At 36.9% G+C, this 14,594-nt stretch overlaps 1 protein-coding gene across 1 annotated transcript; it reads left to right on the top strand.

Annotated features, from left to right (window-relative positions):
• The first annotated feature begins 285 nt into the window (after window positions 1-285).
• On the top strand, window positions 286-13,676 carry LOC112149613 (CMP-N-acetylneuraminate-beta-galactosamide-alpha-2,3-sialyltransferase 4). The gene is made up of 10 exons (XM_024277420.2): window positions 286-603; window positions 5,734-5,818; window positions 5,907-5,996; window positions 6,257-6,354; window positions 6,542-6,605; window positions 6,831-6,926; window positions 8,316-8,505; window positions 8,798-8,935; window positions 12,153-12,305; window positions 12,386-13,676. Exons 1-10 carry the CDS (start codon window positions 582-584, stop codon window positions 12,473-12,475), a joined length of 1,026 nt encoding a protein of 341 aa, XP_024133188.1. The 5' UTR covers window positions 286-581; the 3' UTR covers window positions 12,476-13,676.
• Window positions 13,677-14,594: the final 918 nt, after the last annotated feature.

Below are 14,594 nucleotides of genomic sequence, written 5' to 3' on the forward strand. Positions count from 1 at the left end.
TGGTTCAAATCTATCTCTAAATGAATTAAGTACCTGTAGGAAATATAACAGAAAAAAGTAGTTAGTCTTATAGTTACCTAAATCCTGCCATGGTTGTAAAAGAGGCATTATTCTTTACACTTTTCACTCAACTCAATATTATTCACATTGTTTTCATGGCAAATTTTTATAAGAGTGCAAACTCTCTATAATGTCAAATGCACAGATTCAATATCCAAACAATCATTAAATATATGAATTTAAAAAAGAGAACCCCAGATCAACAAACAATAGACAACAAAGCAGGCTTTGTAAATATATGCAAACATCTGCAAAGATGGAGTTTTGCAACAATAAGTCAGAGGTTTTACCAAACTGTTAAATCTTTAAAACTTATACCTTGATTTTCGTTTAACTGATTTGTTTTACCCTACAAGCATGCACTCATGTCTGTAAAGGTTACCTGTCTTGCTGTGGGTGTGTCTAATGGATTGAGGGCTTGAGGACTTGAAGTCAGTCAGATACTTGTCTGTCAGAACACACCACCTCCTCAGAATGGGTTTGTGTTTTGTGGACTTTTAAGGCGCAAACAGAAAGAGACAATGACTTCGATCACAATGTCACGTAAGATCCTTTATTTTATTCTCCTATATGTTGTCTGGATTATTTGATTTAATTAACACAATTTAGAGAAACCAAAGATATTTCAGTTAGCACAAATAAAAAATGTGTTTTAATTTAAAAAAATGTATTTACTAAAAAAGTTGTTCAGATTTTTTTTTATTCTTTTAAAATTTATTGTATTTTAAATACATTTCAAATTAATGTTAATATTAACATTTCATGTTAATATAAATCCTTTTTATTTTAGCTCAAACTGTTTGTCTTTAGGTCAGTTCCAACCATTTTAATGTCCAGCTATTTAAACAAACTGAAGCATGTAACTTGAAAGCTCTATAAATTATGAGAACCATTATTTTGAAAATGTGGTTGGATTAGGTATATTCCAGTTTTTCAGTCAGACACAGCTGTCACAGCAAGATAAACAAAAAACGAATATTCCTCGAAACCACCAGCAGCAATGTTGATGTGAGGAACACCTCCTGTCAAATTCTAAAACAGAAACATACTTAGTATGCAGGAAACGTTATGTGAAATATTTGTTCACATAGAGTAGATGTACTCATTTGGAAAACAAAAAGCAACTTGAGAATGTCAACCAAGAACCATCTCTTCATTATTATTATTATTTAATATTATGAAGTTAACAAATGTAATGGAAGACATACTAGAAGCTAGTAAACATATATCTATATTACATTATATTACAGTTAAAGGAGTTCATATTTACTGTATTTATAAATATATAGCAGTCTACTATAATATACACTAATTCAGTCTTTAATCCTGTAACACTGGAGCTCCAGTGTTTGTTCTTTGATTTACGGTAACTTTTCTATCGTTAACACAATATTTCCACGAAGGAAAGCGGATCCTTCGGAATCATGCTAAAAATTTTAGATTTATGCGTAATTGGCAACACCTCAGGTGTTAAAGGGTTAATTATGTCATTTGATTTAGTATTTCTGATTATCTTAATTAAATTTCTTTCTGCATTTTGCCTCACAGGTAGAAAACTAAAAAAAAGGTGTTTGCTTCATCTATAATGTTTACAGTTATAGTGAGTCTTTTCCATGCAAAAAGCTTGAACAAGACTAGAACTAAGAAGATGTGATTTAAGGCAATATTGTTCTCCAATATGACAATATAAAATGTGACTTATGTCACGTTAATATGTATTTATTTAGCTTTTTTGTCATGATTTATCTTTTTTTTCCCTCAGTGAGTATTTAATTGTTAAAGTTCTGACAAAAATGTATGGTTTACTGAATTTGTTCCTTTAGAATTCTAATTAATTAAACATTGGTTATATGTCGTCAATGCAATGGGTGAGTCAAATTTTATATATGTCCAAATTACCTCTGCATGTTTGTCTTTTCGGGTCCCTCATTGCACAATCCTTTTGGCCCGTGGTCATAGAGAACCCACGAGAATTTGCTTCATCTGTGTAAAGATGAGTCATGACATCTAACCTTTTGTCTTCTCTTCTTCAAACATTTCACCATTCATCCAAGTGGCTTAATTATCCTCACAGGCAGGTTATTCGCGTTCCTGAAATTTGGTGGCCTCATGAAGGGGAACAGAGGGAGAGCACAAAAGACCTGTTCTGGCATCACACCAGGTTAATTGGGTGTGGTCACGCTGGAGTGGGATTTGAAATAGCAGTATTGTACACAGGAGATAACCTGTGTTTCTATTATTAATGTGTGCATGAATTAGCTCTCTGACCTCTTTCAAGCCATCTTCATCTTGAGTCTGTCTGAGCGTTTCCTGCCGAAACTGGTCTTGAGGTGTTGCTCCTCCAGTTTTGGCAGTTCGTTCACTCTTAAAAGACAAAGGACACTTATTTGAAAACAGCAATGTACAGATTCCTCCCTTCTCAAGCATCCTCAACGCAGCACATGTGTATGTGCAACACGGTTGTGCAGAGCAGCCAGTCTCCCCTGGACTGGAGCACAGGCTGTCTATGCATGACGCAAAAGCCAGCACAATAATGAACAATCCGCGAATATGCCGAATTTACGAATACAGAGAAACCCCCATCTCTGCACTGTAATATAACAGATAATACAAAACCATAGTGGCTATTTTTTTTTTTTCTGAGCTGGCGCCCCTTTGAATTGCCGCCCCGCGCAGCCACCTAAAACTGCTACCCCCTCTGCGATTATCTTCTTCAGCGTATCAGGTTTTTTTTTGTCGGCTTCTAAGTCAGCTGATGCCCTTTCTCCATGCAGGGGCAAAGAGAGAGGAGGGGACACTCCTCCTACAGAAGGGGAGTGGGGACACCCTCTCTCCCCCCGCACTCTTCCTCCCCTGCCCACTTCGGAAGGTGCTTCGCTGTGCTTATATACACCTTAGCAGCGCAGCATCTCCTTAGGATGCAAAAATTTAATTCAAGCGACTTGAGTTATCTGAGTTTTTCTGACGAACTAAAGAGTCAGGTGACTGAAAAAAAAATTCGAAGTCCCAGCCACCCATCCATTTTCTTGACCGCTTCTTCCCTTTCGGGGTCACGGGGGTGCCGGAGCCTATCCCGGCTACTGAAGGGCGAAGGTGGGGTTCACCCTGGACAGGTCGCCAGTCTGTCGCAGGGCGTCAACCACACACCCATTCACTCTCACATTCACACCTAGGGGCAATTTAGAGTCACCAATTAACCTATGAAGCATGTTTTTGGATGGTGGGAGGAAGCCGGAGTCCCCGGTGAAAACCCACGCATGCACGGGGAGAACATGCAAACTCCACACAGAAAGGTCCCAGCCGGGATTTGAACCGGGGCCTTCTCGCTGTGAGGCAAGAGCGCTAACCACTGCGCCACCGTGCAGCCCATTCCAAGTCCCAAATAAATAAATATGTGGGAGAACACTGTATATATAAATTGAATGCTCAACGAGCTATTTGCAGTATTGGGGAAGTTAGTCTAAAAAAGTAATTGATTACTTTACTTAAGTTACTGGATGAAATTTGTAATGAAATTACTTTCCTTATTACTTATTTTAAATTGTAATTCACTACTCATTACTTTACATTTTTTCCGGTCATGTACAAATTATGAAAAAACTATGAACCTGGCATAACACAACCCGACTTCATTAGAATCAGACGGCAGAGTGAAAAAATGACACAAAAATTATAGCATTGCGACAATGCCACTGCTCAAAGAGAGATGTAAAAAAAAAACCTGTTACAACGAAATACATATATTGAATCTGAAACTAAATAACTGTTTAAGCCTCGGGCAGTTTCTTTCTTCTCCTCAAATACAAAGAGTAATTCTAAAAAACAAGGGGCGGGGCTAGAGATGGTGATTTCAGCTCTGCTTAAAGAACTGGCTTCATTTCACAAAAAAGAATCATGTCTTTCAGCTTCCAAGTGCCTCTTCAGGTTCACAAAATGAATTACTAACAATAATAATGTGTTTTTATTTATGAATGTTGATTATAAATAGATGCTTTTATTTATTAACTTTAGATAAAATGTAAAAAGAATAATGATAACATGACTTCTATTACCCTTCAACTTTTGACTTGATTCCTTTTTTTTAATTTAAAGTGAAACAAGTTATTCCTGGATCTGTTTCTCCCTCGTGCACGCGCGCCCTCCCTATGCAGCTGCAGGTGTTGCGAGCTATCGCCCCTCCCACTTCTGCTTAGCACAAACCATTAATGACGCAGACAAACAACTTTGAATCATTTACAGTCATGGCACAAACTCATATTGACAGATCTCGTGCAGGTCAGTGTGAAAATTAACGAAGGAAGGGGTAAAAGAATAAATATATGACGACTCCCAACAGGACGGACAGGCGATACCAGAACAATGAAAGAAAAATTAGCTTCTACAAGTATTTAAATAGAGTTCATTCAGATGGAGCTGAGGGACAAGTGGTGATGAAGTCCATAGTCAAGACGAAGCAGAAGGCGTGGTCCACGGCCAAGAGTGGGAGCGTGGGCGATCCATCGGGGATCTGAAATCTCTTGAAAGAAGAACAACATGTGAATGGAACTGCACCAACAAAAGCATGGAGAACCTAATACTACAGCCAAGCATCTTCATGCTGGAGAGTATACCGGTTGATTGGCTTCTATGATAGTCATGGTTTGGATCACTCTCAAAGGTTCATTAACAATTTCCCGAACTTCAATGCAGTACTTAACTAAGTCATTGTAATTGGAATGGAGGTTGAGAATTTCTGGGTGGGGGTCAGTTAAACATCCCTTCAGACTTGGTGTACTGACTCTCCCACGCTATTTGCAAATTATGGTGAACTCAAGAAAATGTAAATTCTATTCAAAAAGGTCCCAGCTGGGATTTGAACCAGGGCCTTTTAGCTATGAGTTGAAATCTAATAATAATATTTTTTTCTAGATAATTAACTGGAGCTTAAATACTCAGGTATTTGCACACATCTACATATTAAGTGCCTGTTGAAATAGCAAAATTGGACATTTGTAGCTGAAAACCAATAAAGTAATTTGTTAATTCACTTTAAGCCTGTCTGTGCTAAAATTGTAATAGCATTTTAATATGAAATGGAAATAAATACAATATGAAATACACTGCTATGATAGACTAAACATATTAACAGTCACCAATTGTGCTCATTAAAAAGAAGAGGATTAACCTATTTTTAAAAACAGAAAGGTAGACTTGTTGGCAGACTCATCCAAAGATTTTACATTTTCCTGAACAAAACTGATTTGTTTTAACTGCATGTCTGTGGAGGCGTCAAAAGAAACTTCAGGTACAGCAGAGATCCTTGTCTATCTGACCTTATCATCTCTCGTTCAGAATGAGCTCCTGTTGTTTAGACAGAGCAGATAGACTTTCACAGAAAGTATTTTGTTTTGATTTGCATTTGTGGTTTATTTTGATTAAATGTTTTATATTAATTCCAACGATCTAAGGATGCACGTGTTTCACTGACCTGTGTGATTGTATATAACAATTTTGGATTTTGTAGATCCGACAAAGGTTAATAGTTGACTTTCAATGTTAATGTTTGTCCAACTTTTCAACAACTGCTAGAGCTGCTTTGTAGTAAAAGTATTAGCAGCTCAAAAGAGGAATATGATTTTATTGCTAAACTAAAATTATTATTATTTAACTCAAAATGTTTGTCTTTGTCATCAGGTCAGTTCCAAACACTCCTCCAAAGTAGTCTAATTTTCATCCTCACCTTTCTAACATTCTGTGCTTTCTTCGTATCTTTGGAAAGGTAATTTTGCACACTAATAGTACCTCAAGTTGTTTTTTATTTTAAAGCTCTTATAACCAATTTGTATCATTTATGGTGGTTTTTACAGCCAGTCCCACACCAGCAAAAATCTACACATCAGCAAGTCACAGTGCAACGCCTGGTTAACACATAAGAAGTGGAGGAGCCTGAAACTTACGTGAGTCGCTGCTTTTCTGCAACTGTTTTGCATAATAAATGGACTGAAAACGAGATGAGCAATGCAAACACACTCAAAGATAAAATCAATCGGATCAAAAAACCTGAAGAAAAGGCTTCAGCTTCATTAAAACTAACAGTTACAAAGAGGAAGAGTGCTGCTCAGTTGTTTTTATCAGCTGACTTGAGCTTCATTGATGAAATGTGTCCGTTGACAAAAAAACATTTCCTTCTGTTGTTTTGTGGCTCTGTTTTTTCCAGAATTACCAAGAGAACAAAGCTTTTTGTGAAACTGGAGGATTTTTTCTGGAGGAAGGATGTATCCCGACTGCCTTTACCGTATGGCATGAAAGGAAGTGGTATGCTCTTTTTTATTTTTTATATTTCTGACTTTATATGGCATTTCTAGTTTCACGTGATCAGATCAAACTGCGTTTATGGACCTATAGAATACTTAGATTTAATCTCCTATTAAATGAAACACTCAGCCTACTATAAGTATAACTAGTTTATTACTCTGGTTTGTTTTATCTCTTATATTTTCAGAATTGTTGCTACTCAAAGTTCTTGCTGCAACAGCAAATTATGACATGCCAGCCCATATTGAAAAGTAAGTTTATCATTTTATAGTTGGAGCACTTGGTAGCTGTTCCTTATCTAAATATAAGATAAAAAAGATTTTTCTGAAAAGATGATTTAAATACAAGTTTTCTTTATATAAAACATCTTTAAAAACAACATTGTGTACTGTTCTTGTAGCTGATTTATTTAGAATTTTAAAGATTTACCACCAAGAAATGTTTATACGCTAACAGATTCCTTTTTCTCCTCACAGCCTTGATTGCAGAACGTGTGTAGTGGTGGGAAATGGCTTCTCCATCAAAAACTCCTCCTTGGGAAGGCTCATTAACACATATGATGTAGTCATTAGGTAAGCATGCCTGTGTGTGACTGAATTCAGACTTTAGTTATTACTTTAGTTTACTCAATACAACACAATGCATTTATTGTTTGGTAAAAAAGTGCACTAAAAACCAGATATGTTCTGATAAAAATGTTATATCTTGATACCAGTAATTAAGTCTTTGAGAATAATCTAATTGCTTGTTGGTTTTCATCAAATGGTTTTCTGGAAAACTTTTAATTAAAGCTGCTGTATGGTGTAGTGGGTAGTGTTTTGGTCTCTGAGCAAGACAGCCCTGTTTGGGTTTTCTCCGGGCTCCCAGGCTTCCTCCAACAGTTCTAAACCGTGTGTTTGAAGGTTGAATATTTTTCCTAAACTGTCCTTAGATGTGAATGTGTCACTCATAAAATAACCTCTTTTTTATTTATATATGGCATATTTTCTTATCTGTTTTTATTAATTATTACTATTTGTTATATTATCATTTTTACTAACTTCATTATTTTAATTAATTTATTTATTTGCTTGTTTCTTTAACTTAATCTTTGCTTTTAAACTAGTGTCTTCTCACTCTTGGCTGGGTCGTCTGCTTTCAGAGGGGACATGGCCCCACTTGTCCCCAATGTTCCCTCGCCTGGGCTTTTCCTTGGTTGGTGGGAGGCTGGCGGTTGTGGAGCTCTGGCTCCTTGGGTCAGGAAGTATATGACCAGTTGACGGGAAGTTAGGGCTGACAGTGTCTTCAGGGTTCTCTGTCTTTCTATTTTTATTTACTCATATTTTATCTTTTCTAATATATGTCTGTATGTGCACTTGTGTGTGTGTATATATATATATATATACATATATGTGTGTATGAGTTTATGTATGTACAGTATATACATATATAGATATGGATATAAGGGATTATTTTTCTTTTTTATATTGTTTATATTGTGTTGTTTCTTTGTATATGTAACTTTGACACTTTGAGATGTATTTGTTTATATGAAAAGTGTTTTATAAATAAAATCAATTTGAATTTTGAATTTTACAGAGCCAACTAGGTTTTTTTTTTCAGTACAGTGCAGTTCTCTCTATAACCCATTTTAATTCATTTCTGTCCCGTATTAGTTAGAGGAAGGGAAAAAAATAAAACAAGAATAACTTCTCGATACAAATAAGAAAAATATCATAAAGTTTAGGAGAAGAACGACCAAATTCTACTTTATTTTGGTTTTGGATTCCATCTACTGATCACACCGCAGTTCCCTAAAGTGTTGTCAGTGGGAAATTAATGAATATATGAGCCTATTTACAAAAAAAAAAAAAGAAGTCATACACAAGTCCTTGGCCAAGCTATGCAAAAAAATAATAACTTATACTACTGGTTAAAAATTGAAAAGTTCTTGTTGTCATTTGGTAGCCTCTTTGTTCCAGGTTAAATGATGCTCCAGTTAGGGGCTACGAGGAGGACGTGGGAAACAAGACCACCATGAGGATATTCTACCCCGAGTCGGCCTCCTCCAACCCCAGGGTGCACAATGAGGAGGACACACTGATGGTCATGGTGCCTTTTAAACCACACGATCTTCGCTGGCTTAAAGAGATGCTCTATGATGAGAAGAGGGTGAGGGATATCCGTTTGCACAACTTGTATCACTTTGTCTCTCAAAAGTAATGCAAAGGAACAAATACCTTTGGTGCTTCTGAGTTGTACTGTTTTTGAAAAATCTGGTTAATGGTTACAAAGTTTTTTTGGTAATTTGCACATTTAATGCTACCTGGGGTGTTTTAATCAGTCTGTCAGTTGCAGTTTCTGGTAGAAAAAAATCTGTTTGTATAATTACTTACAACATTATTTATTTATTGTTCTCTTCCTTTCAAAACATAATATTTTCTCATCTCTGCTGTCCTTCAAGGACAGTAGAGGCTTTTGGAAACCCCCTCCTCTGATCTGGCTGGGACACAGAAGTAAAGTGAGAGTGTTGGACCCATATTTCATGCATCAGACTGCGAAAAAACTGCTCCATATCCCCTTTCCACCAAAAATAAAACAGGTGAGGAATTCCTTCATTTTTTATTAAACAATCATGAGAATCCAATTTAAATTTTTTTTTCTTTGAAAAAAATTGTTTATTTTGTACTCTTTTATGGTTTGTCACAGTTAATTTTTATTTCTTCTTTCTTTTTCCTCCTCTTTATTCTTTTTCCATTCATTTAATTTTAGATTGGACATGACCCAAATCTTCTCCGAAATGTTGTCTGTGATTTTATTTGTTAAAGGGGCCAAACTATTATTTTGTTAAGCCTTCCAGAGTAAACTATATCCATACATGTGATCATATATTACCTTTAGAACACTGAAAAACTAATTATTTATGAAATATGAGTCATTTTTGTGGACTGTTTTAATACACAGAAGGAAAACAACTCGATCTCTGAGGCACCGCCTTACGCTTCTTGTCAGTCCCGCCCATTTCACGACGTCATCCTTGTGCATTCTCATCGACCATTAATGAGCCTCCTCGAGCCGTTCAGTTGTTCTGCCCTCGGTTCGTTTCATGTTCAGACTGAGGAATCTCAGAGTGAACTGAAGTTCGGTCCGATTGGAAACGAACCGAGACCACCTCAAAAGATGGATCAGAGAGCAGTTCCTGATTCAGTTGTGGTGTCAAGGTAGTTACCCCCTGACAGGATACTCATTCTGGCCGGGGATAACTATCTCGGTACCACAGCTCCGCAGAGAAAGTGGGCGTGTGTTCATTGTAGTCTGGAGGTGGAGCTTGCAGCACAGATTTTTCCTGAGGGGCGGTTCGCATCGTGCTTGCCTCAGCACGATTCCACCCGCTCGTTTTCGTGGGTATGGGAGGGGCTGCTGCAGAGAGCGCAGGTTTTTAGAAGATTACTCTTAAATGCATGAATGGATCAAAATACCACTTTGGGGATGTTTATAGAGAGGAATGAACACTATAATACACTTAAAACATCAAAAAGTAGATTTTTTTTTGTGATGGCCCCTTTAAATAAAACAGTTTCCCTAGACTTGCCTGTTGAAATATGAACAGTTACTGTTAAAGTTGGAAGCAAATTTGTAGATTTAGAAGCAGAAGAACACATTGTAGTCCAATTTTTTGTTAAAAAACCAGCATTTTATCAAAAAATTGTGCCCATGAAGTCTATTTGAATTAACTGAATTTAGTCAAAGATCTTTGCTGTTGCTAGTGAAAAATCCATTCTATTATTATTACCTTTTCACAAACAGTATGCATGGTGGAATGTTATGCTTGACATTGTCGTATTTGTATGCGTACGTATCTACGTGTGAACTGTAGTTGTATCATGTATGCATGGTTTGTGTGTGAAAGTTTTGGAGCCAACAGGTATCTTTGCAACATACCTGTTTAAGTGTGTTGTGAAAAGGCCCCACCTTTCTGACTAACATCCACACCCGACATGATAATGAACCTTCTTCAACTTGTCATCTTGTAATTATACCCCCAGGACTCGCCCTGGGCTGCATGGCGCCATAGGCGAAACATGTTTTTTGTCCCCACCCACACGCACACACACATACTGCCCGGATAAAAAAAACAAAAAAAACAGTTGATGCCTAGAATTGACGGGATGCGAACTCCCCAACCTTCATGGAAACCAACCATACTAACCACTGCACCATGCATGGTAGATCTTTTGACAGGCATCTCCAGTGTTAAAGGTTCAAAGATTTCTGTTGTTAAGGGGAAGAGGGGTGAAAAAAAAAAAACTAGATCACCAGTTTTCCGACCAGCAAGAGTATTTTTCAACCGAAACGAGTTGTGGGTGAATTTCCAAGCAATTGTATGTAAATAAAACAGACAAAGATCTGCTTTGAGTCAATTTTTACCTTAAAGGTCACCCTAAGGGCTTATTTAGCTGATTTTTCATCCTTAAAATTTTAAACACTGCACAGCCCCCCCCCCCTCCTACCTAGCTTTGACAACGGCTGTGTCAGGCAAGGAGGGGTGCAGCACCAGGCAAAATTATTGATGTCAAACTTTCGAGTTTTTTTTCATTTTTTTTAACCTTTTACACGAAATGATTAGTGTGTCAAACTGCCAGAAAAAAAATCGTTGCAATTTGGTGCCCTCTCCAGCAGATTGCACCCTAGGCAGCCGCCTAGGTCGCCTATGCCAAGGGCTGGCCCTGATCCTTCCTCATACTTCTTACCCCTGGTTGACACCTGACAAAAGGCGCGGCAGGCCTTCACGGCTGACTTGTGGCGTGCAGCTATTGTTTAATCATCTTCTCTGTTTTTTTCGAGATTGATCCGCTTCAATCCTGGCAGGAAGTTACGCCAAGACAAGAAAGAAAATCTGATCAATTTTCAAAATGTAACCAATTTTTCACAATAAATACCGCTATCGTCTGGAGTGAACTAGAAGTAAAGCTTACTCCTTACTCCACCCGGCGTTATCCTCCATCTCTGACAGTCCTCTGTCTCTTCTCTTGTCCCTCTGGTCCATCAAAAATGCCTCGATGGTATCCTGCGTTTTGGGTCTGAAGTCACTCGTTGTTTATAACAGCTGTAAACAATGTAAAGCTTAGCGCATAAGTTCAAAATAAAACATATTTTTTTATGTTTAATTGCAATCGTCATCAAAGGTTGATGGAAATCGCAAAAGCTGTCAATATTTTTGACGTTAAAAGAGACATCTTTCAGGAAGAGATTGTAATCAATGTATTTGTCCTTAATGTTAAAAAAGCCTAAAACAAACTAAAAAAAACAAAGGACACATTTTTTTCATGTTTTTTTATATATATATATTTAAAATTGTATTTTAGGAACAGTTTGTGTTTAGACAAATTGTGACTCGCTAAAAAGTTTTCAAGTTGAGTATTTCACTAAAAAAGTTACTTTTTAAAATATAGAAAGACTAATTAAGAGTTGGCAATTGTGGCAAAATTTGATTTATTTATTGAACTGCATTGACTTGAACTGCATTGACTTGAACTGCATTGACTTGAACTGAAACTCCTTTGTCGTAGTTTTTTTTAAAAATCTTTTTGCCGTGTAGTAGACATATTGTGTTTTTTGTGAAAGTAACAATTGCTTGGACATTTATTTATCAATATTTAATGAAATTTAATTTTTATTTCCCCTCCCACAATATATACATCTATGCTAACCATTTTTAATGTATTTTTTTCAAACAGTATAGTATTAAAAAATAGTCTTTACATCTAAAAGACACATCAAACGCACTCAAACCTGCTGTCCTCTGCTGTTTCCTGCAGAACTCCTTTCAACCCACCACAGGGTTCCTGGCTGTGTTTGTGGCTCTCAATTACTGTGATGTGGTCCACATAGCTGGATTCGGTTATCCCCCAAAGAGTGACCAGCAGCAACCCATACATTACTACGGATCCCACACGATGAAAGCTATGAAGGTGTGTGGGAATCAAGTCAAACTTTGCACATTCCACCTTTGATTGGCTCCAGAATCAAACCTTCTTCTATATCTTTGCAGTACTCTTCACATAACGTCGGTCGGGAAGCTCAAGCTTTAAAAAAGTTGGAGGATTCAGCAGCCATCACATACCTGCATCCACACCTGTGACACAGCGCACCCTTTTTCGTAAATTTCTGTAAATAACAGACTTTTTGCGTTTGAGTGCACTTGGTGTAGGCTTTTCAAAACTAAAGCAGGTTTTGTCATAACACTATACATGTTTTGCTTCTCAATTAAAATGATTAGACACTTATGGGAGGAAGAGGCAACTACTATCACTGTTTTACCATTGCTGAGAACTCGGTATTACATGCATGACTTATATACACACGGATTTATAGGTTTTGGGAATTTTTGACAGGATTATTATTTTATGAAGATCTGATGTCACCATAACAACAAAACAAAAAAAAAAATCACATACATAATTTGATTTGCAAAAATGAATTAACAAAAAGCTGCATTTAATCCGAGGAGCTTTATTTATGCTTTTTAACCGCTATCGTTCCCAAAAAATTTTCCAATACTTTACTGAATAATTATGATCACTTTTAAATACATAAAAAAACATTAAATATGCACCCACTGTTCATAATCATTTTTTTTCTGTATTACAAGCAAAAATGCCAAATAAAAGTCATATATAGTAATAAATAAACTTCATTTAACGGTGGAATTAAACTTAGCTAAATAGAAAATATATTCTCTACGCTTTGGAGTTACCCAATCTTGTCCAAAAGTTGCCTTGTGAAAAAGTTTTGTGAGCCATAATTCAAAGTACTATTCAATTCCCAGATGACAATTCAATTTGTAATTTGATCATGCAGTTAAAAATGCATTTTTCAGTTGAAAATTCAAAATGCATTTCAGGCTTTTAATCGGAAAATTTGCAATTTAGAATTTAATATTAAATTTACAATTCAATATGGCAATTTTAAATTAGAATATTGAGTTATAAACAAAGTCAACTGCATTTTAAGTTGTCGTATGTCATAATTCAAATGACAATGGTAAATGGCGCATTCTTGTAGAGCGTTTTCTACCCTCCTTCCAGGGCCCAAAGCACTTCACAGTCACAGACCCATTCACCCATTCACACACACATTCACACACTGGTGGTGGCTCCGCTACAAACACTAGTGCCAACCTCACACCAGAACAATTCGGGGTTCAGTGTTTTGCCCTTCGGGCAAGGCGGGAATCAAACCCGCAATCTTCCGATCAGGAGACGACCGCCCTGCCGCTGAACCACGGCCGCAAAATGAATTTTACAATTTACAATTCAATATGCATTTTGAATTTGGATTGTAAATTTTAATATTGAATTGTATATTGAATTGTCAATAGAATAATGCATTTTCAAATTGCATGATTAAATAGAAAATTGAATTTTCAATTGAGAATTTAATATTACTTTGAATTATGTCGCAACAAAACTTGGATAGTTCTCACTACTTTCATGTATTAAAAACCCAAATCTCTCAGATTTTCTTTATAGAAGTCTGTGGGATTTTGGCCGTCTTGGAGCCAGTTCTATTTCTATTTCCATTTCTACTTCCTTATTTCTCCGACTCCCTCCTCCCATCACATCTCACCGGTTCTTCAGCAGCTCCACTGGCTGCCGGTGACACTTCGGATCATCTACAAAATACTCCTCCTGACCTTCAAAGCTCTTCACAACCTCGCCCCACCTTAACTTTTGGACCTCCTTCAAGTAGCCACCCCTTAGATCTTCCTCGCCCCTCCACCTGGACGTCCCCCGTGCCCGCCTTGTCACCATGGGTAGCAGGGCTTTTAGCCGTTCCGCCCCCCAGCTCTGGAACTCTCTCCCTTCTAACCTACGAAACATGGACTCACTCCCTGATTTTATTTCTAATCTTAAAAGTCATTTATTCCAACTACCTTATCCATCCTGATTTGCAATTCATTATTTTATGCTGTATTTATCTGCTTTGTTGCAATTTTAACTGTTCTTGTATGGTTTTTCCATTTTTATACTCTTTTACTATTGTGTAAAGCTGTGTGTTTTTGGTTTTTTACTGTAAGGCGACCTTGAGTCCCTTGAAAGGCGCCCAACAAATAAAATATATTATTATTATTATTTTTATTATCATTATTATTATTATTTCTGACACAAATGGGGAGGGGTTAATCAGACCAGTTGAAACCAGTTCCTTTAAGGGGGAGGTTGGTGTAAAGATTTTTAATTAATTTCTGCCAATTCAAA

The sequence above is a fragment of the Oryzias melastigma genome, linkage group LG13 (genome assembly GCF_002922805.2).
Source record: "Oryzias melastigma strain HK-1 linkage group LG13, ASM292280v2, whole genome shotgun sequence".
NCBI lineage: Eukaryota > Metazoa > Chordata > Actinopteri > Beloniformes > Adrianichthyidae > Oryzias > Oryzias melastigma.

Coding starts and splice junctions, on each gene's coding strand:
- LOC112149613 (XM_024277420.2), top strand. CDS start 582: ATGACTTCGATCACAATGTCAC. Junction 6,606..6,830: donor ATGCCAGCCCATATTGAAAA/GTAAGTTTATCA, acceptor TTCTCCTCACAG/CCTTGATTGCAGAACGTGTG. Junction 6,927..8,315: donor ACATATGATGTAGTCATTAG/GTAAGCATGCCT, acceptor TCTTTGTTCCAG/GTTAAATGATGCTCCAGTTA.